The 27,857-nt window shown below is 32.5% G+C and overlaps 1 protein-coding gene across 1 annotated transcript; it reads right to left on the reverse strand.

Moving 5' to 3' along the window:
• Positions 1 to 473: 473 nt before the first annotated feature.
• On the reverse strand, positions 474 to 25,739 carry LOC137919500 (uncharacterized). Its single transcript, XM_068762594.1, is given in 10 exon segments — positions 474 to 855; positions 941 to 1,071; positions 1,585 to 1,767; positions 2,097 to 2,161; positions 7,744 to 8,004; positions 8,007 to 8,080; positions 8,151 to 8,281; positions 9,030 to 9,214; positions 9,991 to 10,053; positions 25,499 to 25,739. Coding segments are annotated over 10 exon segments (1,716 nt in total).
• Positions 25,740 to 27,857: the final 2,118 nt, after the last annotated feature.

Consider the following 27,857-nt stretch of genomic DNA (forward strand, 5'->3'; position numbering starts at 1 on the left):
TTACATATTTTCATAAATAAAGCCCCATAAACGATGCAGAATTTTGATTAACAAGTTTTTGACAAACCATGTCAAGATAAATTAGTTTAGTTAACATAGAAACCGCTTATATCTCTTCTGAGAAAAAATATAAAATTCTATGTACGTGTACATAAACATAAAACTACTTCAAATTTCTTGAAATAAATTTATTTTAAAGAGCGAGATTTAACAACATTTAAGCGTAAGTTATGAAAATCTATAAGTTATAAAGTCAAAGAAAATACTAGTTGAAAATCTGTTCTTTTACAAATATTTATTTAATAATAATAGTGCGTTTAAAACGTTATCTAAATAAAAAATATTTAAAAAAAAATTAAAAAATATTTGAAATTAATATAATAGCTATTGCTATTTCAACGTTACACAACTTCAGTTTCAAGTATAGATATAAACCTTATATTTCCTACCTTCAAGTATAGATATAAACTTTTCTAGTAAAGTTCTTTAGAAACTAATTCACAAAAAGCTTCCTCATCTCCTAGTCGTTCCGTGTACCTTTTCCCTTTGAATATAAACTCTTTTAACGGTACGCTTAGATCAACTATAAAATCAAGGCTTTTACCAATTTTTTGTGAAAATTTCGATGTCCAGATCGCTTGACAAATTTTAGGATAAGTATCGAGGGGCTCTCTTGATTTTAGCATTGAATATTTGGGACCGAGGTCTTTTACAGTCAGTTTAGTAACTGGTCCATGTTTTAGTCGTCTAGCGAGTTTAATGGAGTATTGACAAAGAAGCGTCCCCAATTTTTGCAGTCTGTGCTCTCGCAATGTTGCCAAGAACATGATTTCCAGACTACAGTCGACTCCATACCTACAAAATAAATTATACATTTTTATCACTTCACGACTTTGTGCATAGTAAAAATTGTCGTGTACCCCAAGGTTACTTCACTTACTTTTTAAATAAATTGCACCTTCCATCTACATTTGCCATAAATTGAATAAGACTGCGTGAAGCATCTTGAGTGCAACGTTCTTCTGCGAATATTTCAAAAAATGGTCTATTCGAGGCACTGGTCGATTCAACCTTTAACAAATAAGAGATAATTAATCGTATAGTGAAGACGTTGCTATTACTTTTTACCTGGAAGTTTTGAAATTAATGGGCAACTACGAAGAAGCTTTTTGAGTTGCATGTTACAACAGTTAGTTCTTGCAAAATATATAAAACTCCACACTTTATCTAAAGACAAAAAATATAGAACTCAAGACACATAACATGGCATAATATAGTATTGTCCAGTTGGATAATTCACTACCATAAAATTTCAAACATTAAGGATAAAAATACAATTTGGTTACATACACAATAACAATATTCACTTGTCTGCATATTATAATAGTATATAGAAGCATGCGTTTCAAAGAAAAGGTATAATCCATTTAATTAAATTTTAAGATTATTCGGGTAACAAGTCCCTTTTTTAAGGCATTGTAGTAAGTAAGAAAATATCATCATAGATCTTATTTCAAATAAAGCAGTAGTTCCTAAGCATGTAAAAATATGTTTTGGTATAGGATGTCACCTCATAATACGCACCTGTATTTTATTAAAAGCTACAGAAACAACTTCCTCGGTGGCCAATTCCACTGCAACTAAAGATACCCCGTCCAGTGCTGCATCAGCACATAGCTCCAACAATTCCTCAGCAGCCAGTGGATTTTTGTTTATTTCGCAGCCTATGCTGATATACTCGTCTTGGCAAAAAGCTTCTTTAATTGTCTGAATTTATATAAAATATTCATTTAAAACTATAGAAAGAGATAAACGTTTGTACAGAAAAATTGCAATTTCTGTATTTTCTATAAACAAAAATTGTAATCGAATTTTTCACCATGAATAATATAATTAATGTTACTATATTAAATATATGTACTTTAATTCACGTATTATTACTCAAAAACTATAACATTTTTCAGGATAAAAGAAACTCTTACATAAAAGCAATCAAGATTTGAAATTTTAGAGATTTATAGGATAATTTCTCATAAGAAAAAAAGGAGAGTTAGCTACTAGTATCGACATAAAAACAATCACTAGTCATTACTTACCTTTAAAGCACCCGGGAAAGTCGATGGAGAGAGGCATTCTATTCGGTACTTGTTCGAAACTATTACTGTAACCAAAAATCTTAATTGCTTTTAAATATTTCACTGAAATAAAAAATTAATAACATTGCAATAATACGATTGCTTCAGAATATTAAACACTAACTAATAAATTTAAATATCATTATAAATTTCAAAAGCAATCTATATAAGCAAAACAAAAAAATATTGTTTATAACACGACTTTGCGGATAATTTCAATATCTATTGGGTTAATGACCTTAGTTATTGCTTATCAGTAACACTTTTTAATTATTATAAATGTTTCCCATTATCAAGCTCACTTTTAATGTTGTCTTTTATTTAATTGTATTTTCTTTCGGTATAAATGTGGGATTGTTTTTATTTTGAAAATTTATGATATGGCTAATGACAAAACATGTTTTAATATTAGTTTCTGTTTTCGGGTAATTAAAATTTGTTTCTAATGAACTTACCTGGCTGAAATGGTAGTGATTCCATTGTCAATTGTAGGACACTATAAACTTTAGAAAATGTATCAAAAAGAATCTCAGAGAAACGTGCGCACGAGTCGATCTTCCTCACCAGACTAATGAAATCGTATAACTATAACGTTAGAATAGCTTGCCAGTAGCATGTTAATATAGATAATAGCAGTGCTGTTAAACTGTTATATGGCAAGTGATGGACAAACTTCGTACTTGACATATTGTTGCAATCACGTGCCGCGTTACGCTAATTCTCTCATTAATAAAATTGTTTTTTTTATTGATCTTTCACAATACGGAATTACGGTCTTTTTGTGATTACCTAATTAAACAAAAATTATCTACAATTATCTTGCATTGAAATTATTTAAAAATCTATAGACAATTAAATAAAAAGATCCAAACTCAAATTAGCAGCACAAACAAATAAAATTCCCATTCCCACCGAATACACGAACATCGACACAATGATTGTTGTTACTACGTTTTCTTTTATTGAGAGTAAAAAATAAGAATATTGTTTGATTGATATAATTAAAAACAAAGGTCGTGCCCTTCAGATAAATTTTTCTAAATTAGGACGTCACGAGTTTTTTTTTTAAAGTAGCAATCATATAAACAAACATTTAAAATGCAGTTTATTTTCAATTGACATATACTTTGTTTCGTTTTTGTTTTTTGAATAATTACTTTTATTTGTATTAATTATTCTTCATACGTAAGTATATCGGATGTGCATTATAAAACTTCATACATTTTTTATCTCATTTAACTGTCTAAAAATATAAATACATAATGTCAAAATTATTTCTTCCTATCTCACTGCAATATTTGGAAAACTGGTATGATCTATTCTTTCACAGAGTGCACAATATTAAATAACTTAGCAGGTTTGCATGTCGCAGTGTTTATTTTTAGATATTTGGATAGTTGTATAAATCAGTAGTTCTATAATTCGAATGAATGTAAGACATTACATAATATGTATTTCAATGAATCAATATATCATTTTTTTCAGTTTCAGCCTCGCGTGCCAACTTTTAAATAGATTCAGAATTCCAATAACATTTAAGTTCGTTATTTTTTTTATTAGTTAATTAACACGTTTGTTGACAACATTGACAAGAAAGACCTTTGAAGAACTTAATAATGACCAACCAAAAAAAAAAACAAAATAGGCTATAATGAAATTACAGAGGCAAAGATAAAAGGACGAGTAAAAAGTATGGGAAATAACTGTTAACAATTTTAACTCCTAAACTATTTCTTACAAAGCGACTACCATCGTCGATCTAATATGGATAAATTATAAAATGTGATATAATTAACAAATATTATTTTTATTATACGTAATTATACGTAATTTTGTTTGGAATGAATTCGTAGCATAGGGCTCATTAAATCAATTCTGTGATAGCTATTGCATTCAGATCTGTTGCCTTTGCCTTTGTCCAATGTTGCTATTGTATTGAGTCGCCAAGCGTCCGGCATACTAGCAAACTCAAAAGCTTTGGAGAAGAGGTCAGCTTGAAGTAAAATTCCTTTCTCGTATAAGCAATCTTCTATTGGAATGAATTCGGGTCCAGTTGCTTTTCATTTCAGTATATTCAGTAAAACAATTAATCTGATTATTCTATACGCCTAAAATAACAATTATTTGTTTTATCTTTGGTTGTTGTATTTCTCAGTTATCCACAATATTAGTGCTATGCTTTTAAATGTTTTACATTAACAGAAAAAAACGTCCTGCGTTTTTCTTCAGTGTTTATTTTCTCGTATTTTCAATATTTTTTTATTTATTAATGTAAACACTTCATACTCAATTTATACAATGGCGAACTTTATCCCGAAGGCATTCTCAACCAATTAACCGTTAAGCGGTGCAGATATAATACAATGAAATTAAGTGAAACAATTAAATATCATAAAAGACAAAAATAAATAAAAAAGTATAATCAAAAATGTTACGTTCACATTACATAAACGTTATCATTTTAACATCGTTGACATCACATAAGCCTACACCTGTACCTGTCTGTAGAGCGATGTATATCAAAATACTGATCTGAGATCACCTTGCAGTTTTTTATTCTTAAAATATATGCTCTGTTTAGTAGCGTCTAGTCCAATTGGATATTTTAGCTGTCATTTTTATAAGTCACAAGAGTTTCAAATTTTTTTTTTTATAATTTTCACATTGTACAAAGTCATGCACCCTAACAGTAGATAAAGATCTTATTCTCATTATGATCAAACTATTATTTTAAGGTTCATTAAATTCATAATTATTCTTTGGACAGACACCCAGTGCAAGGCCTCTTCCAAAAATCGCCACGATGAACGGTCCTGCGCTACCCGCATCCAGTAACGCCCGCGACCTTGACTATGTCGCTGGTCCACCTAGTCGCACTGGAAAACCTTGCGGCACCAACGGCCATCGGTTGCACGAGCGATGTGCCACGCCCACAGCCACTTCAGAAGAGCAATTCTTCGATCTACATAGATGGTTTTGGTCCTTTTGTGGATCTCATTTCTGATTCTATCTTACAGCGAAACCCCATGCATAGTTAATATATAATTAATACTTTTTAAAGCTACCTTGGTACCATCTACCTACCTAGCTCCAGTTTTACTTTTTCGTATATATGAAAAACTCTCTCAACTTGTCCATGAATAACTTTTTCTTATTAACCTTCTTTTTTGATTGAATTGGGTAAATAGATTTCACCTCCTATATTATGTTTTCAGAAAAATTCTTAACCACTGCTATCTTTACTAGAATATTGACGAAAATATATTTTTTCTTTTCATTAAAATATTAAGGTTGGATTAATATCCGTAATAATAAAACTGAATGATCGCTTTTCACCGTTACAAAATAACTCGAAGACTTTCCGAATAAAATAAATTTCGAGTCCTGAGAAGTATTACTTTTGATAAATTAAAATATGAGTCTATTAATCCAAAAAGTATAATATCAAGAATCTGCATGTAATAAATCTTTTAATACAAAATTCACAACTTTAACAATAAAAAATATTTCATGTCAGCGCATCTTTTTCCTGCACAATTTGTCTCTTGTCATAAATTTTCTCACGTCACTGAACTATTCCATATTTTTTACACGAAGGCCGATGAATTTATTTCGCAATATACAATTTATATTGATTTACAAATCTTGTGGATTTTTTTATTTTAAAGTAAAAGTTTTCAAGTTCAACGAATAAAAATAGATTTGAAAATTACATTTCATAAGATAGTTACCGTAAGTTACAATACTTTGATTAGCAAAAATAAAACCCCATTAGAAAAAAAAAATCAAGTACTTTCCAAATATTCAATTAAAACTGTTAAATAATAAGTTTCTATATACAAATAAATTGATTCTCTTCATGCTCTAATGCAAGAATGCTCGGGTATATTTAATAAGTCAACATTTTAATCATTATAGCATACATACATTGTAGCACACCAAAGTTGTCGATGACTATAAGTTTTGGAGTCTCTGACATACTTATTTGAGATAAGTCATTATACGTGCTACGAATATATAGGTCATAACGATTGCCATAGATAGTGTTATATGTCAATGTTCGGGTAGTTGAACTTTTTTATTATTTTTGTTAATTAATAGGCAACGTGTTTTTTTAATAATATCTTTAGACTGTATACATATGCTTACACTTTCGTTGGGTCACGTTCTTAATTGCTGCACTTTTAGATTCCCTGAGATTGATTGATTGTGGCAAATATATCAAGGTCTCAAATTATAGTTCTACTTATCCCATTCTAGATATAAAGTTACAGCATTTGGAAAATTTATTACTTTAGCATATACTCTCTGCTCTAATAGAGGTGAAACAGTAAAGCGAAGCCGCTATTAAGTTCACGGTACTTTAGCAGGATTTATGCGTCTACACAGCATCCATTTGCTACATTTCCTATTAGGGAATAGTGCAAGGGCTGCTAGGCAAACTATAATATACTTACATATAGTTTTATTAAAAATGTTCAATTATTAATCTAAATGGTACTGGAAATAATAGCATATTTGATGGCATGTTAGGATTTATTATAATATAGTCGTTGTTGAATTAACCATTTCTCATTTAAAATTAAATATATTGAAAGTATTTCTCATTAAAACCTTTTAACTCACCTGAGTGTAACATATTTCTGCTGGCATGGTTTGACCGTTACCAACAGTGTAAGCTTGCTTGCTTAATCATCATTGTCAACCAATAAACCCCTACTGCAAGGTAATAGGTATCTCCCTAAATCACCACGATGATAGCTTGCACTGCCAGCATCTAGATAATTCCCACGACCTTGACAATATCGTGACGTCACGTTCGGTTTTTGGTTCGTAGTCTGTGATTTCAGATGAGCAATTTTTCGAGCTACGTCGGAAACCATAGTTCTTTAGCAGTTCTACCCATTTCTGATTCAAACTCGCCGAAAATTTTAATGATTTCAATATTTAAGAGGGTAAATATAAACATTTCATCTTATATATATATATATATATATATATATATATATATATATATATATATATATATATATATATATGTTTTAGACGTGTTACCGACAATTAAAAGTGATTAATTAACGCAAGTTCCGAACAAAATACTTTATTATTTACTTTTTACTTATAAATTAAGTTAGTCTATATTACGATTCGCAAACCATTATTGCTTTGGAAATTCTACAAAATAAATAAATAAACAGTTTATTACTGAGATTTATGATATATACGTAGATCATATAAATCGCGTGACAAAACAACGCGAAGAAAACGGTATATTCTATAACCAAAATTAAAAAGATGTCTGACATTCGGAAATATTACATTTTATGGCCCCGTCGTACTTTCAATGAGCGAGAGCTTGCGTACCAGCGAAAGACATGGCTATATAAAATCAGTTGAATAATAAATTAATGAAACATCGCTTTTTAATTATATTTTGGTTATTAATGATAAGTTAACAAAACTTTTATAACATATTCGCAATTGTTAATTGTAAATATAAATATTATTTCGTTAGCTGTTTCAATGCTAAACTCTTCTTACTTGCAATGGGGAATTAAATCTGATAAATCCGCTTAATAAAGTTCTTTAGATTCAAATGAAAAAAAGCCCTCGACTCCTAATCGTTCGTTGTACCGTTTGCCTTTGAATGTGTATTCTGTAAACGGTACTCTTAAATCGACCCTAAAATTAAGTCTTTTAACAATTTTTCGCGAAATTTCCGATGTCCAAATAAGTTGACAAATTTTCGGGTTAGTAATAAAAGGTTCCCTTGCTTTCAGCATTGAATATTTGGGGCCGAGGTCTTTCACGGTTATTTTAGTGTCTGAACCGTTTTTAAGCAATTTGGCGAGTTCCATTGAGTATTTACCCTCCCTAGTTTTTGATTTCTGTGCTCACGCATTGTTGCCAAGAACATTATTTCAAGACTGCAATTCACACCATATCTTAAAATAAACATTTTTATTTACTTATGATTATTAAATCTTTGAAGTTGCCGAACTAAGTGTTACTTACTTTTTAAATAAATTACATCTTCCATCTATATTTGCCATACAATGAACTAAATTCTTTGAGGATTCTTGAGTGCAACGTTCTTCGGCGAATATTTCAAAGAATGGTTTCTCCGAGAGACTAGACGTATCAACCTGTCACAGATAAGCGTTACGATTTTTAAATGTCTATATGAATATAGTAATGAATAGCCTGATAAAAGACAGACGAAATTTTTCACAAAAATATTGAAGTCGCTAAGAAAATAAATTTTTAATTTAACTTAGTTAAATGTATAATGACTACTCACTGACGTAGTGTGCTAATTAATAAAATATAATTGTTATTATTTGTATTTATAATTGGCAAGCTCATAGTTGCTCAACGAGCAATGGAGCAGGTTATGATAGAAATTTCTCTACTATGTGCTACAGGAGTTAGAAGATTCAAAGTAAACGAATGGAATATAAACGAAATTGCTCAGCAGATTAACCTCATGGCACGCAGAATAGATCGATTAAGCTACTTCTTCGATACCATTGACCGGCAACTGCAGCACAGAATATTCAAAAGGTGAAAATGACCATATAAAGTTCGTTGGAAAACACAGGACGCGGGTGGAATTCAACCGGTCCTATTAGACTAGACAGCTACCTTTTGGGGAATGCCTATATCTAGCAATTATCGTCCTACAGCCGAAAGGATGATGAAGTTATTTAATAATTAATAAGGAACAATAAGTATTTGACGGTAATAGAGTATGTTTAAATCTCATTTTTAATTATTTAATAAAAAAATTTTTTAGACACTTTTGTTGTAAGTATAGAGATGTTACCGTAAAACTTATTACAACCTAAGTTGTAGTTCGAAATGTAATAAAGAATATTATAACATCAAACAAACCTGAATTTTGTTAAATGCAACAGCAACAACTTCCTCTGTAGCCAATGCCACTGCAACTAAAGAAACTCCATCCAGTGCTACATCTGCGCATAGTTCCATCAACTCCTCGGCTGCCATTGGATTTTTGTTTATCTCACATGCTTTGCAGACGTTTTCATCTCGACTAAAGGCTTCCTTTATAACCTAAATTTACAAAAAAATATTTCTATATCCTAACACGTTACATTAAATAGCATGATTTGTATGTTTTATAGAAGTATACATAACCTTAAAATTAAAGGGTATATGTAATGAATTAAATTGCGCATTTGAGCAGTGATAGCACAGCGGTGGAGGACAGAGACTTACTAAGGATCGTTGGTCACGGATCTGATTCCCGACATATAGTCTTCTCCATAATTCTCACTTTTTAAATTAGTTACAGAACAAGTTTCCAAAAGATGGGCAGTAGCGTCCTCTGCGTACCCTAATATCACACTGATATGGGCTAATTATCTGCCAAGCGTGGCGATTGTGATATATCCCCCATAGTTAAGTGGCTACGGGGATACATAAATATATCATTGAATACTAATAAAGACCGAAGATAATGCCTTGCAGTGACCTATGGGCTAAAACAACGAGACGACGACGTGCAACTTTAATTTATTTAAAGCACTAATGTTACTAGCCCATATTTAATAAGTACTTTTTCCCAACCACTATACAAAAACTGTTTTAGATATATCTTCCTCTGCCCGCTTCGCGAATGCTTTTAAACCTCCACGCGATTCAAACTTCCTCGTAGACATAGATGTACATGTATATATATATATATATATATATATATATATATATATATATATATATATGTGTGTGTGTGTGTGTGTATGTATATATATACATATATTTATGTATATATACCTTCAACTAGTACACGAACGTGGAGTGACACTCATACATTTATTTTTTGTATTACGTATTAGTGCACCCGGGAACGTTACTGGAGAGAGACATTCTATACGGTACTTGTCCGAAGCTATTACTGTAACCAAACAGCAGCTTAATTAAGATAAAATTTCAAACTAGACAATCTGGACAACATATTGATTGTTTAAGAAAGTTTAGCACTAACGACTAAAAATAGATATCGATAATCATTTCAATTATTAAATATTAATCGTTAAAGGTGATAAAAAATTGTTAATAACATTACAATATTGCTAAGTTGAAAAGATGGAGTACTTGTACGACAAATATAACTAATAATTATTTACTTATATAGATTTGGATCATTGATTAAGTTTCTCGTAACGAAGATAACGTCGACGTCGACCGTTTTTTGGATAAAATTTGAGATTTAATATAACTGGCATGTTTTTTTTTAAGTTAAGTTAACTAAAGCTGTATTGCTTTATTTGCTTTAAATATATATTATTATCCACTCTCAAATAATTATAATTTAGTTCAAATCTTACCAGGTTTAAATGTCAGTTCCTCCATAGTACACGCAACCGTCTGAACTAAAAATAAATAAAATTAATTGTCCTGAAACACATACGCGTCTGTCTTAAACCACAAAATGTACCTAATTTATCGTTACTTTTAATTATTAATAGCCCGTTATCAAATGTCTGAGTCTTTCAAACCATCATTTAATTTTAGTATTTAATGTCTTAAATTTAACTTTAAACTAATTAGGTAAAATTGTAATTTCACTGACAATTTGACTATTCGAAAATATTGTTACTGATGCTTAACAATGTGTCCAAAAAAGTTTTTAGTGGACGGGCTGCAGCGTACCATAATACTCTAATAAACCTACTTGCCAAGCGTGACGATTGTTATATATAACCCCCCCCCCCCCAGACATCTTTGGTGGAGGCTTATGCATAGGAGTGGCCGTCAATGTGTTGAAACGATGATGAATATTCAAGAGTTTAATAAGATGTAATGATTTAAACAAAGACGGTTATTGATTTACTTCTTCGGGTATGTTATTTATTTTAATGACATGCATCAGCAAAAAGTAAAATGACGAAGGTGAATACTTAAATTTAAAAGAATATGGAGTAAGTATTTTTATTATAAATATTTCATTCAAAATATCCTTTTTTGATATCTGCATTTATTTTCGCTCTCTGCCAGTCCCGTTGTAAGTTTATGGGGGAGGCATGTGTCCAGCTGTGGACGTCCAACCGCTGAAATGGTAATGATGAATTACATATATAAGGGTAAGGCATTTTCATCTTATCTTGAAAGAGTACTGTGTTAAAATTGAGGTCAAAATGAAGATATATGCAACTTTTGTAGAATAAAGAAATTGTCTATTACAATTCTTCCAAATAAAAATAGTTTTACTAAAAAGTGGACTCTCCTTTCTATAAAGTGGACCAAAATAAGTGCTATTTGCGAAATAAACATTTGCTTTCAAAAAGTTAGTACCAAATTGGAACCTACTCGAAATATCCGCAATTGGATTTTGTAGTTTTGAATATGCAGCAATGCTTCAATTAAATTACTTTAAATGTTTATTGTAATATTTAGGCTACAATACTTAACTAAGTAATATTGCATTTTATAGTTTTGGTTTAATTGTTAACACATTCAACTTTTTTTGGAAACACAATTTTATGTCCACGTAAAAAAAGTTAGAAGATAAATTCCATAATAGTATAACTTCTAAATCAAAACACAGTACTTTCTGAAAATTCTCCGATATTTTGCTAATAAAATCTAAAATTTATCTAACGAAAGTTCATAATAACATTATTTCTATATCCTTTCTTTACCATTCCAGGACAAATTCTAATCGTTTCGCAAGATCAAACCGATCTCGATAGGTCTTGGATCGATTCAACTTTGCTCAGCGCTTGAAATTCAAATCATGGAGCAGATATTAATCCTATCCCTATTATTATCTGTTGTCATAACGATTTGGCTTGTCCGTTTTTAGCGACGTTGTGGAAGATTAAGTACGCAGTTTTTAAAATTACGCTGGAAAATTCCGAAAATGTTATATTTGGAGTAAGTTATCTGCGTAAACATTTTTAAGTGCCGGGGTGCCTTTGAGTATCAAGATAACCAACCGATAACCGCATAAAATGACTTTATTACGAATGATATTCCGTGGCAGTGTTATCAATGTTTTAAAAATGCAACATCGAACACAATATTGCTCGTAATTTTCTGTGTATATATATTATTTTCATCTTTCTTCTGTTTACAGTGAAGGTTTACCGCTAGCACTTAAGACATAAAAACAACTAACAGTTCAAAGTAAGGTTCGTAATTTCCCTATAAATTATACACGCAAAAGTGTTAATATTCGTGTACAAAAATACAGTCGACGTATATAATATACGTGTACAGTAAATTAACAAATTTCTTTTCTTTTTATTTACTGCTTGCTTCTTATTTCCGCCATCGATAAACCTTTAATTTCTTTAGTATATGAATTATTTATTCAAACAAAATATAAATTATTATTTAATGTCCTCCGGAGTTGCCAATGGTTTTAGAACTATCAGAAATTCTAGTTAAAATTTTTTTTTGGTTCTTGTATGATTTAATATAACCTATTTGTAATAGATTCATATTATACATAAACATTTATTGTCTCTTTTAACTACACTGGCCCCATGAACTTATCACCAGACTTTTAAAATTATTATATCTCTTGTTTTAAACTTTAAAAAGTACAATATGTATTAGGAAAAAAATTATTTTACTTTAAATATAATTTAAATTTGTGCCACAACTATTACAACTAGTTTTTAGGGCCTTTTTAACTTAATTGAATCTTTTGGCCCCAGACTCGAGAGAAGACTTCAAATTATATTCGAACTATAAGTTTCGATAAAATTTTCTTCAAATCCTTTTTTTTAATTTCTCTACAAATAGATCGTTTTTATTTTTAATAATTTTATATTTTAACAGTTACTAATACGTAAAGATAATGTATTGGCTTAAATAATCGGCTGCCGTTCGTGCAGTCGACCGTTGGGGCCGAAAGGTTATCAAGTGGCGACCACGAGCAGGTAATAGCGGCGTGGCTCACTAGGTTGCGCAAGATGAGGCCTTGCAGTGGGCGTCTATCGGCTGAAAATAAGATGATGCATACTCTCTCGCTGCATTTAACGTACACATTTCTTATATTGTTCTGTTAATGTTAACTATTAATTGTTTTTTTTTTGTGAAATCTTTTTCGGAGAGATTTAAAATAAAATAAAATTCTGTTATATATAGATAATAGAGTTTTTGTTGTATTACGTTTTACTGCTATGGTTGTTACAAGAAGTCTTTTACAGATTTTTTGTAACCTTAAATGCACAATAAATGTAATTCTTTATAGATTTTCTGGTTAATTATAATAATATATAATAAACATAAATGAAACGATTTATTATTAGTATTGACACGATCTACCAAATGAATATTTGTGACCGGAGAATAAATAGGTTGCTTTCTCTTGCTTCTTCTTTCTGTTGCTGCTCTAATAACTTTGGAAACTGAGTCTTAAATCGCATCCGGTTGTTTCAAAACTTCGCTACGACTAAATTTGAATGACATATTCTTGTATAGATAAATGATAATTTAACCTTAAAACAACGATGGTTTTTAACGTCATCGTTTCATTCGATAGACGCCGACTGCAAGGCATGTCTCCCCAAAAAATATCTTTATTGGGATACACCATAATCACTACGCTTGGCAGGCGGGTTGTCGATGATATTGCAGTATTATGTTTTACAGAGGACGCCGCTGCTCATCATCCCAAAAGTTGTTTATGAACAGTGGCAATCCTATATAATTAATGCACACATTGTAAATTATATGAGATTACATCATGGGAATTATACAGGCGACCTACGATCGCAAGGCTCAGTTCTTTACCATCGGCTAACACTAGCTCAATTGGTAAATCATTAGTAAATAATTTGTTTTAGGTGTAAAAATTTAGAGGTGAATGTAAGGCTGATTTATTAGCAAAAAGCTTTGAAAGTTTTACACCTATTTCCAATCAACCTGTATAAATTGATCACTGTGAAATATGAGACATTAATTTATTTTTCTACTTGAATCCGACAGGTATAACTTTTGGGAGTACGTAGTCTGCAGTCACAGATATTAAACAGTAATATGGTTTATTATGTAGTATTCTTAATTTGGAAATGCTTTTTCTCACTACTTTGTCATTGTGCTGTTTATTATTTCTGAAACTGACGATTTTCGGATAGAATTTTTCGATGCATTGATTAAAGATTAATGCCGTCAATTAACAGCAAATGAATTTTACACTTAACCCTTTTAAGCTTTTACACCTGTTACCAATAGTTAAAACTCAACATACATAAATTATAACCTTATTCATAGAGTAGGCCATCAGATATTTTACGTATTTTTCATTATATAAGCTGTTTACCTTTATTATTCATAAGTAGTGGTTATGTTATCATACTACTTGTGCGACAGTTGGAAATGAACCTGCGAATTACAGTCTAAAGCCGCAGTCCTTAACCAAAACGTAACCAATGCTTTTAAAGCGAAAATTAATTTTAGAATGTATTAAATATAAAACTTAAACGTATTTAACAATAATTAGGCAGCTAACATTCTTTAATCGAAGATCTGGTTTTAGTATTTCAGCAGTTAATAATATATCAATTACACTATTACATCGCACATTTTGGCAATGAAATTCAGATGCCACTATCGTCGCGTTCACTGTATTAATTCAGTTATTATAGTCAACCATAATCACAATTAACTGATTTGATTATTTAATGTACATAGTGAATTCGTTTTACGATTGTCGTCTTTCACAATGAAGACAAGAAAAAAATTTTTGGAAACGTTCTATCAAAAACTTACGTTTTATAAAGGAACGTTAAATTAAAATCGTATTATTCGTTGTAATGATTTCAAAAAAGTATAAGAATAATTAACGTCTAAAGAGACAGATTTTAAGGCGTGATAAAAGGAAATTCAAAAAGGAATATAAATTTTAAAAATAAACTTTAGTTAGTGTAGTCCTCTGGTTCTTTGAAGAACTCGCTTAGTCAACTGTAATTTACATAATCCTTCCGACATCGTAGTTTTAAGCTTTTTCCTTGTTATTTTGTTGAACCTTCTTAGGCATACGAATAAAATTTTGTATTTTCGTAAGTGATTACCATATATAGTTGTTAAAATATTTCTGATGTCCAAAAATATATAAATTAATCTCAAAGGTTCAGAAGCTCAAATTGTTATGTGTGTTGTGTTGTCAAGATGTAAGGAAAATAGCACTCGAAATTCAGAAGCTCAAATTTTTTAATAAATTTCCTGTTAAAGTACAAATTAAAAGAATGACACAGCCGCACTGTTTGTGCTGATTCATTACATTTATTATTCGTTATGGTATTTTAAGTAATAAACATTATGACTATTTTTCGCTCATTAAATGGATTAAAAATAATTATTTATTATTTTAGCGGTATTAATTTTTACGAACAAACATTATAATCTTTTGATAAGCGGCTATAAATAGTAGCTATTACAACGAATATTAACGGAACGCCATATTTTTTCTTGTTATTTATCTACCATTAATTTTATTTCTCAATTTAAGCTGCTATATATAACTTTCCTGTGATCGACTATTATAAACAATTATTTTAAAAGTTATTAATGTGGGTTTTAACCTACATCTCGAACAGGCACTTTAGTGTAATTAATTATAAGAAATTTTAAAACTTTACATTAGTGTTCTAAGACAACATTGTTTAATACTATAATTACTTTATCATATATTTAAGAGATCATCGATCGAAATGATGGAAATCTATGTCCTGTAGTGGACAAAGGCAGCCACTTCTATGGCTGAAATAATGATGAATACAACATAGAAAAATCAAAATACTGATTTTTCTAATTCTTTTTAGAATAATACAATAAAATGTGACATCGTGTATACTAAAATTAGGTAATTAAAGTTAATTGATATAGAAATTTAGGACAACGCGAGTTGATCAGGACCAAACTAATTTTGTACGTTATAGTGGACATAAAGTGGTCCAATCGTTACGAGCAACCGAGAACGACTTCGGGGATATTAACTTTCGGACCAATCGTAAAGAGGTAAATAATTTTATACTCTAAACTGGCTAATCTAGAAGATTTATTCTACATATAAAATTAATTGTTGTAAACAACGTTCCGCCATCACAAATAACCATCAAGTAATATAAATACTTTTATATTACGTATGCTAAGTGAAAAAAGCTGGTTACAGTAAAAAATCAAAGCTTCTATGTAGTCCTCACACGTTTATTTAAAACAACAGGGAATGTTTACCGCCGGAAAACAGTTGCTTGTACGAGTATAAATAGTGTTCTTATTAAAAGTTGACATATATGAAGTATCAGGATGATTGTGCCAAACACCTAAAGTTTTTTGCAAGATTTTGTAGAAGTTCTATCCACCACACTATGTACGGCCCCAAGTAATCATGTCAGATCTGCGTCTCCATTTTCTTTAGTGATAACTTTCTGTATATTTTACATAGGATGCTTGGTTACAGCAGTAAAAACTTTAAATAAATTTAAATATGCGGCTTATTTGTCACTAAAAAAAGTTTAAAGCTTTTCCACCTATTTCCAGTCATCTTGTATGAATATATCAATCTGAAATACGTTACGTTACTATGTTTTGGTATTGGAATGCGGCAGGCTAATAGCTTCTGGCAGTACAAAGTCTGTAAAGACAGAGTGTAAGCATTAATTAATTTTAATATGTAGTAAACCGAATTTGAAAAAGGTGTTTTCTTTCTTTATTACCAAAACGTTAATTATGTATTTCCAAAACAGCCAAAGAGCATACTATGAGCTATAAATTTACCCCTCCAAATCATTTACAACTACATCCAATCAATATGTAGATATTAAAAAAAAATATTTACGTTATATTACAATCTTTTGTAGAATGACTTGTTAAAAATATTCATAAAATTTTTATCAAGTCATTTTTATCACTACGACTAAAGATAAATAAAGCCAATAAAAAAGGTTACAGAAGAAATAACATGATTTTATTCTCCAAAAAGGTTGAATGGTTTAACTAAAAAAGTAAAAGGGATAATTATACTTACGGACTTTAATTAAAATAATGAATCCGTTCATGTGAAAAATTCGAATGATGTAGCGGATAATTTATTAAACTCTGAAATAATAAAACGGGGAATGATTAAAATGAATTCGGCTTTTCCAGCGGATATTAATGCTTTAAAAGCAGTTCTGGCTGTACTTTAATCTCTTTGGTTGCAAGAATGATAAAGTAAAATGTTTTTTTTTCAAATTTTTTGTAATATATTACTGCTAGTAACATATATTTACTTGATGTAATGAAACGAGTTGGCCATTCACAACATGTTAGGCGATAGATTTCATTTATAACAGCAAACCAGAATTTTAAATACAAAAACTTCTGTACAGTAATAATAATACTAACAATAATTGAATACTAATATAATACAACAGAAATATTATCATCGCTGCAAGACAATTGCATCCTCTTAAGATCGTCACTGTGACCGATCTTACGCTGTCTGCATCTTACAAAAACATATGTACTATACATAAAAATCTAAATAATATTTCTTAACTGAAAACTTTATAATAACGTCCACTCACTTTGTAAGCAAAAAGAAAGATATATTTGCTGCAAACTCTACAGTAGCTTAGGAATAAAGTTGTTTAAACGAAGAAAAATTATTAATGGAAGGTGCACTAATTGTAGTCGCGCTTATTACACTGCGCCGTAGTTTCTTGTGCTGCTCTCTTTTCGCGCTTGCATCATTATAATTGTTTTTCTGGAGCATCTTCGTTATATAAATTTAATAGGTAATTATCAAAAAACCTTTCATTTAAAGCAAAGAAATCAATAATTTAGGAAAAAGTATTAGCAAATTGTCATTTTGAAATTCGTGATCTTTTTTACACCCAGTCATAATTTAATTTAAACTTTGTTACAAAATCTTTTCATTCTTCTTCTCTTCAACCGATAGACGCCGTCTGCAATGCTTAGGCCCTCGTCAAAGACACCCATGATGTCATGTGATCTCCATTCGTGAACCCATAAACCCTAACAACAATCGGCTGCACGAGCGATGTGCTCCGCTCATTTCAAACGAGCAATTCTTCGAACTACGTCGGTACTTCTGCTGTTCTCCTCATTTTTGATTTGATCACGCAGCGCAACTCCAAGCATTGCCCTCTGGGCGACCTTAAGACAGAGGTTAAAATTATATTTTTATTATAATAATCAACAAGTAAACATTTTAAAACTTAAGAAGAATTAATAATTTGTTAAATCAGATCTAAACGATACATTTTTATACGTGTGTGTATATGATGATTTGATAAATCAAACAAAACACATCGAAACAATCGCATTCAAAATATGAAGTTTCTTCATGACACCATCATAGTACAGTTACCTAAGTCGAAAAATGTTTTATGTACTACTACTTCTCAAAAAGAACACCTTAAGCACATTAAAATTATTACAATTACGCCATATAAAGAATTACAAATTCTAATTCACCTACTTATTGTAGAGAATATATGTAAAAGTATATAAGTTAAAATATACAAGTATAAATAAAAGAAGATTCTAAGCAGTTATAACATAATTGTTCGACTTTTACGAATTGGCAAAAATTTTGTTCATGCATTGATATTTTCATTTATTAACTCATTTATTTTATTTAAACGTATGTATCTCTAAATCTCGCCTTGTATTGCGATTTCCAAGCTGGCATTTTGAAATCGCAATTTATAATGGCATTGCTTCAATAGAAGTCCTTTTAACGACATACTATTTAATAATTACTGTTAATTTTGTAAATAAAATGAAAATACCACTTATTTACATATTCGCAACAAATTTAAGACAGCAAATTTCTTATTATTTGTAAACATATTCTTTATTTTCGATCAAATATTTTTCCGATCGCAGCGTTTGTGCGTGCACTTGACATAGTAAATCGAATATTTAGCAGTTTACTAGAGCAAGAAATTATATGACAAAAAGCAAATGGCAAAGGAAGGCGATGACATTTGCTTTTTATTGTTTTACCTTTTAAATTTACGATTATAATTTACAACTACTAAGAGTCTTGATGTGGTAAATTGGATGAAAAAGTACTTACTTAATTTAAAACATTAGTTTGAACGAAATATGATTTACAACGACCGCTGCTACTAAACCAACTACAATACTTAATTTAATCCAGTTATATGAAATATCCACGTTAAAATTTAAGGCAAATTTAAAGTTCTTAAAACAAAGCGGGAACAGTCCATAACCTATAATTGTCGAACTGTGAGAGCAATTTTCGAACGGTAAAGTTTACGGTCGTACAATAGGTGTATGTGGTTTAGCTTTAACAGTTAATCCTTTCAAAGTTATCCCTTTTGCCTCGTTACTATGTTAGTTGCTAAGTAAGGTCATAATCATAAAACGCAACCTACGCATGCCTTCACTGATGGTAGAAATATAATGAATATATGTTTTTTTTTTCAATTTAATTTTTACAAAATACCTCTTTTGTTTAGACGATTTCTGATGTCTACTTCTACTTAACAAAAATAGGCGCCTTCTATTTTAAAATGGCGCATTATTATTTTAGGCGCTACTGGCACAATTACACATAAAAGACTTATGTGTAATTTTATACTTTTAAATAATAATATAGGTAAATTGCAACCGAAACCGTTGTACCACACCGTAAACACGCATGCGGCATGACTGGGCAGAATATTGTCTACGCACACGGAAACGTTCTTGGTCTTTTACCCTAGGTCGCTATCATATAGCGCTGTAAAGCGATTTCGGTAGAACGAAAATATAAATATTTCCCTGTCAGTGCTGGAGAGGTGTTTTAACGGATTACATTGCGGTACTATTAAATTTATTAATTACCTAGTCCAAATAACACATAAAGAGCTCAAAGTATCTTGAGGTCTACCAAACCTATGCGATCCTCGAAATATATATGACATGGATATCTAACGCCTCAGTCTTACCCGTAGTTAGGGGTGCTGCAAGACACTTGTACGTCTGTACGTTATAATTAGTTTTCAGATTGTTGTCTAATAACTGAACTAGTGAAGCCAAATGACTGTTTATATTGAGTTACATTACAAATAACTATTATATCATTATTTATGAATCAAAATAATAATTCAAAATCATTGGAATCTTATTACATTTTTATCGATTGTTAAAACAAATTTCTTAAATAAAACTGTCTGAAAAAAAACTTGTTTAATCAAAAGTAATAAATAGAAGAAAACACGTCGTTACTAAAAATACCGAGTACATTACGCCATGAGTACATGAGCGATTAAAGTTGAGAGCCGACATGAAACTAGGAGCAAATAATGTACGATCCTTCTAAAATTTATATCGCAATTTACGCTTATGGGGTTTCTTTTCAAAAACATCTTACAAATTTAACACAGAACAAAACAAAGCATATTTCTAAACAAAGACTCAAGTATTCGCTATGTTAACTCTTGTTTCAGTTGTGAAGTATATCAGACATTGTTTAAAACTTATAATTTTTTTAATACACACTAATGATTATTATTTATATTTGAAATTAAATACATTTTTGAAGTTTTTATTTTATCTTTTTACTGAACGATTAATTTTAAAGAAAGGTATGTTTAATTTTATAAAACAAATGCAAGTCTCATAGAAGTGTTAACATTTTTTTCGATTTTTTATAAAGAAAACTGAAGCGTGTGACGGCTTGGCAGAGAAAACACAGGAAAAGCGGTGTTTCCGTTGGGGTCCCCACACTCGCTTCGCGTTGTGTGAAATCGCTCTTTGAAGTTGGTAAATCATATTTATACTCCGATGTGGAGTAAATAACATTAATCTGAGTCTTATAAAATACTTTTAACGAAAACTGAACACAAGCAAACTTCTGATATTTACATACGAGGAGAAGTGAACCGAATCACAAGGGTACGGTTTATGAACTCTCTCCAACGTTTTGTTTTGATAATTTATATTATTATTTTACTTTGCATAACATTGCTTAAGGCACTCATAATTAAATGGAAGCTAGCTGGTCACGTTGTACTTTAAATTGACTATGGTTAGAAGAGCTCTCAGACGAGAGCACAGTGTGGAAAGAATTAGCCACAAGGAAGTAAAGAGTGGTTAGATCAACCAGATGATGGGCGGATGATGTTACAGGTGGAACTGGTAAAATGAAGGACCGGATGACGGTGAACGAGAACTGAATGGGAAAAGGTTCTTTTACATTATTAAAACTTAGACATTTTTTAACAAAAGTAATAATTCAATATAGTTTTAAAAATTAAGAACATACTGTTTTTATAATAATTTGAGTATTTCTATACTTAATTCGCTTCAAATATATTACCACACATATATAAACTGCTTCTTTTATTACTACTGCACATTTCTCAATCTTGTTTAACAAATTATCTATTAGTATTTTTCTAGAACTCTGCAAGGTCATTTCTTTGTCTCTAAAATCAAATTTGTTATTGACCAAACACATCTCTCGTTCATTAATTTACATAAGCGCAGCCGTCGCAAAGTGATCGTGAGACAAAGGAATCCACGTCCGTGCCTACGCTTAGGTATTGTTCGTGACAAGGCTTAGCGCACGCCACATTAATTTCCACAATGAGTCGCGTCTCCTGTCTCGAGAGTTTCCCACTTCGAAGCTTTACAGACGAATTTGACTAAGCAAACAACAGGATATTCAAGATAAAAACAATTTAAAAAGCCTCTGAAACAAGAACATATTTTTCTCCCCTTTTTATTAAAATATGTTGTATAACGTGTTATCTGTTCAGTGAAAAAAAAGAGTTATTTCAGGCATTAAACAAGATTTATTTGGCAAATATTGACGATAAAATATACGAGTATGTGACGAATTTCTCCAAATCTACTTCGACAAGTTAACTATGTTATGAATTACTACTTATTTAAGAATGACATGGTATCGTGTGATAAAAAATTCATACCACGTTATTTTTTATCTTTTAAAATTCCGTTTCCTCCAAAGAGTAAGTCAAGTCAAGAATGAATATATTATTTTGCACAAGTTTTCATTATAGGCGAAGTATACTTAAAATTAGAGAAGTACTGTAAGTTATTTTATAATACAAAAAAAAGCATTTCCATAACACTGTCTGCGTTGCAGTTGTGAGACATAACATATCGTTAGCCCAGTAATCGGCTTTGTAGAATTAAGCCCTATTTAAACTAACCTAGGGAAACCGGTGCACGAAACGAAACGGCTATACTGAGAATTCATTTTTATATGGCCCAATCTAATATACTACAGGTTTAGTTTTTGGTACTGTTACGACAACTCGTCACAAGCATTTTTGTTACAAAAGAATTTTTCACTTGTTTATTAATAAACATATGTATTAGATAGAAGAACACATTATTATTTACCTCTAGTTCCAAATATGTATGTATTTCACAAGTAATATGTACCGGAATTTGTAAGTAATCATTCCACATATTCTCATAAAGGGCCTCGCAAGATTAAAGTCAACACACATGGGAACGTTGTAATTTGGAATACGAATACTTCTGGTCTATATGAGAACATTCGGAAGATTTATAGATTCCATAATGCCCTTGCTGCCTCAGTGATAATCGTAAAATTTTACGCTTACATGTTTATTTAATGTATGTATTTTATTTATTCATATCAGTAAAATTTAAACATCTGTTTTTAATGTGAGTTGGTGATAAAATCACTATTCATAAGATATTTTAAATTAAAATAAACTTAGACATTTTTAGTGGTTAACAACACATTAAATAAAAATAAATTATGATGCGGGTAGTAAATTAGTGCCCAAATAAAGATGAATAGAATGGATAATCTGTAGATAGGTAACTAGTAATATGTGACTGCCTATCGTTGACGTTTATTTTCTTCTTAATTGTGAATATTTGGAATACGTGATCATAATAAAAATTTAATTAATCTCTTATAAACTTTATTGCTACGTAAATGACGAAACATATTAAGATAAGCACATGTAACTGATAATAGTATTTTTATTGTTAAACAAAAAATTGTAGCACATTACTGTGTGCTGAAAAAATGTAAAAGATTATCCGCAAAGAAAAACAACGTTATTTATGTAGGAACGAAAACAGTTAAGTTTCTTTTTTGACTAATAAATTAAGAGCATCGTAAATTTCTAGTTCGAAAACGTAATGTGTTTTCGATTGTTTAAGTAACAGTTTTCCCTCTTTGAGACCGAATCGATCCCCAACTAAAAAAATTCTGAGCAAATGGAAATTTACTCTTTTTCGTGAAAAACATTTTCCTTGATTATTTTTATTTTGTTTTTTTTTTTAAACACTTTTTTCTTCAATTCATTATAAAATCGGTTATTTAACAAATTCAGCACCTAAATTTTAATACTAAAATTATTTAAGTTTAAAACAGACATGTACAATATTTAATTAGAAATACTGTTTAAAACAATCGATATTGTTATTGTTGCCTTACAATGTATTTATGATAATCTTTTGCACGTTTACATTAATCTTAAAAAACTTGAAAAAAATACGAGACTTACATAGTGTAACATTTACAAGGCACCGTTAAAAACTGACTGGAAAAAATCTCTAATACATTTGTAGTAAATGGACACAGATTTTTCAAAAAAAATTTGCAAAAAATAATAGAAATATTTATATGACATTAAAATACTAAAAATAGTTAATATTTGTGTAATAAAATTCCATTCGCATATAAAATGAAGTATTTCGGCCCTTCAGAACATAATAGCCGAGTCCTATAAAGGTCGCACGTTCTTATTCTAAATCTTACGAGAATGCCTATTGTCCTTGCAACCCTTTTGATCCGCAATATACAACCCTAGTATTTTATCCATGACTTTTATTGCGACGTTTCTTTGGTATTTATCCTTTTTGGTCAATCGTTTAGGTACGCATTCGTAAATGTAATCATTACTAGTTCTTTTAACAACGTTAGGTTATTTTGTATGAACCTTTCTACAGATCATACATACTATGGCTATATAAGCGTATTTACATATTCTACAAATAATTCTTTATAGAAGTTAACTTGAACTTGAAATTGTACAGGGATATATTATAATATTGTAACTTTATTTTATTTATTTTTGTGTGTGTATCATATGTGATTTTCATATTACAGATTTTCATATAACATATGTACAACAGTTTTTAAATAAATTTTATGAATTAAATAAAATTAATCATTAATACGAATTTTACTTTCTACTTATTATTTAAGTTTATTATTTAACTTCTACTTCCTCTTTTCAGCCGATAGACGCCACTGCAAGGTATAAGCCTCCTCCAAAGTTACCGCACCCAACAACCTTTAAGGCCTTATCCTTGTCGTTGGTCCACCTAATGGAGGGTCTACCCACGCCGTGTCTGCCGGCTCGTGGTCGCCACTCAAGAACGTTTCGGCCAAATGAACATCGATTACACGAGCGATGTGCTCTGAAGTGATTTTACTAAGTATACTACACAATACGTGAATTATTTTGGTGTAGCAGTCTCTAAAAATAAATAATATTTAAAATGTTACAAATATATTTAGACCCTGTAATAATATCACTACCAGCTTCACTGACAATCCAATTTAACGTGGCCAAATCTAAAGCCATTGTAAATTGTAGCGCACACAAAGCTATTTCATTTTAGTGCGATGATTTCGGATCACCGGACAACGAGTTCGATTCTAAGGCCTCAAAAAGCCAGAAAAGCCAAGCAGCCTTAAATATCGTGAAGCTTATAATATTATTCTTTGTCTTCTATTCAATGTTTCTGAGATTCTTTTAATACTACTAGATGACGAGCTACGAGTACGTTATGTTACATAATTTGTATAACAAAGTCTTCTTTTACACCTGCGCTCGTAAATCACACTAAACTTTATTAATCAAACAGAGTTAATAAAAACTGAGTAATTATTGTTATGTCAACAAATGTAAAATAAATTAATATAGAATATGTTTCGTTTTTTATCATCTTGTCTTTTTACAAAAAAATCATCCCTCTCTCTTTGTTGCAGATCAAATGTACTCGCCGTCGTAGTCCGAATAACTCACCAAACAATCCAAAAATTAGCCAGTTCGTAAGATAAACAATCAAACAAACTCAGAGCAAGTGTAAGCGGTTGAAAAGTGCCAAAAAAACCGTGCGGAACACAGATACATGTAAACTCATCCTTAGCTCGTTACGACTAAGTAATGAGATAGGTGTGCATTTTCTAGTATAAATCACGTCCAGCGATTCTCAACCAGGAATCCAGTAATTCTCACGCAATATCTTATATATGGCTATAGGGCTGTAGTCAATTTATTTATATATATATATATATATATATATATATATATATATATATATATATACATATACATATTTACTTGTTGTGTTGGGATAACACTCGGCTCCGATCGCTCGAAGCAGACGCACGCTCCACGTGCGTTGCCGCCTAGAGCTCTCCTCGCCGACTTTTCGCCAGCCAGCCGACCGTTCGTTCGCGCACCGCACCATACCGCAACTCTGCTCGCGTGAGTGGCGTGCACACACCGGTTTGCCCGCAACACACCGAACGTCACGCAGTCGAATTCCCGCTCGGAGCGGGACACGCGTCTCGTGCAGCATAGCTCACCCTCTCGACCCCCGGGTGAGTTCCCCCGCCTAGGACAGAGAGATGCCTTAACTGTGGTGTAGCTAGTTCAACAGGGGCTAACCCCTTTCCGAACACCGCTGTTCGGCACAGGCGTGCAAAGTTCGGTTTAGAAACCGATATAGATTAGGGAGTGCCGTTCGCGCTCCACCCATCGGCTCCCGTGAGCAAGTTCGTTCACTCTCTGCCACCAGACAGGGAGGTCGCATGTGATTCGTGTCAGTTCCCATATCCAAAAGTACACTTCATAGTTCTTACTTTATTACGATGTCGCACTAGCAACTGCTGGATTTTGCGGCGCGTCACCCCGACCTGTGGGTCGCTGACCTGGCACACTCTATCTTCCCAGCTCGGTTCATCACCGACTCCCTCGCATCCCCAGACGCCGGTCCCTCTGCACAGAGAGACCTAAACAAACCCCCGTCAACCTAGCTCCACCGTCGTACCCAGCGCCGCCGGCTCGAGCTCGGAATCCGAAATGGAGGTGGATACCGCCTTTAAAACCAACAAAAACGAGGGCTTCACCCTCGTACAAGGTAGACGCAAAAGGGCCAGGAAGGTCCGCGCCTCCGATGGGGCCTCATCGGGAGAAGATTCCCTTCCCACCCCACCCACACCCGCCAAAAAGAGGGCCCCGCGGTGCCTAAGCCACCGCCTCCAATTATTCTCCAGGACAAGAGTGCCCGGATCAAAATTTTCGCCTTGGCTTAGCATATCCTGCCTCTAAGCTCAGAACACCTCGCAGGGGATAAGAATCCACCTATAAACGGTGGACCATTTTTGGATGCTCAAGCGTCACCTCCGTACTGTGGGACTCTCGTTCCATACCTACGCCCTCCGGAAGAGCGGCAATTAAGGGTCGTCGCTCGCAGTCTCCCTATAGAAATCTCCACGTACGAGATATTGTCCGACCTAAAGTCCCAAGGCTTCCTTGCCCTCTCGGCAAAACGTATGACAAGAGCGCGCACCCGGAAGGAAATTCAGGTAGTGCTTCTCGCAGTTGAGGTCACCCCGGAGGGTAAGCAAATCTTCGACATTAAGAAGATTTGCGCCCTCTCAGGCATCTCATTCGAAGCTTCTCGCAAAAAGGGCTTAATCGGGCAGTGGCACTGCTGCCAACTTTACGAGCACTCTGCCCGCAACTGTTACGCACATCTTAGGTGCGTTAAATGCTTGGCCATGGCACCCAGTTCAGTATGCGTCCTCTGCCAAAAGGCAGGCCACCCCGCCGACTATCAGGGATGCGCTAAGGCGCCCAAGCGGCGGCCGGTTGACCCTCCTCGCAGCGCACGCGTCGCACAAGGCCGTCCGGCCGCCCCCACCCTCTTCCCATTACCCCGCCACCGCCTGCCTCCACGTGGGCCAAACCCCTTTACCCCGTACGGGTAGCAACTTCCCCTCAGCCCGCGATAGGGCTTCCAGCGCTCCCATCTAAGGCTGCCCCAAAACTGCAGCCCAAATCAGCCGAGCCCTCCTCAGGGCTCGCAGACTTAACGGAGGACTCCCTGGCCGTGTTTCTATCGCACGTGTCAACGCGCCTATTCTCTCTTTCGCCGCAAAATTTCAAGCCGCTTAGGGAAGCGCAAAGCTCTCGGTGCTCGCCGAATACGAGCACCTTATCAAAGCAATCGAAGAGAGTTTTCCTTAAAAACCCTCTCCCTCTACACACCGGGTTTAGCCCGCGCCCCTTGGCCGTCAACATGTTCAAAAACAATGCATGTTGGCATAAATAACGACGCAGCGACGGCAAAAAGAGAGTTCTCACTCGAACATCCAGAGCGTTCGGATCTCTGAAGACGTTGTTACGATATTATTTGAATAATGCGATTAATCCTGATATTTACCTATACCTAGATGGCCAAATAAAGAAACCTACTTCTAGTCTTGAGTTCTTTAGCATCGTTATGTCATTGTATTCGCATTTCTAAAGCTTTAATGCCTTTAGCTACAAAGTCCGCATGTCAGAATATTTAAAATTCCGACTGCGTTTAGCTCACTACTTTCCCGAACCGCGATCTGTCGACAAACGTGTAACATTACTTTGTTCGTAGTTGCATAAAATCCTACCGCCAATAATATTAAAAATGTTCACT

The sequence above is a fragment of the Battus philenor genome, unplaced genomic scaffold, assembly GCF_028537555.1.
Source record: "Battus philenor isolate CCGP_79_NKW_IND1 unplaced genomic scaffold, ilBatPhil1.0.hap1 SCAF_16, whole genome shotgun sequence".
Classification (NCBI taxonomy): Eukaryota; Metazoa; Arthropoda; class Insecta; order Lepidoptera; family Papilionidae; genus Battus; species Battus philenor.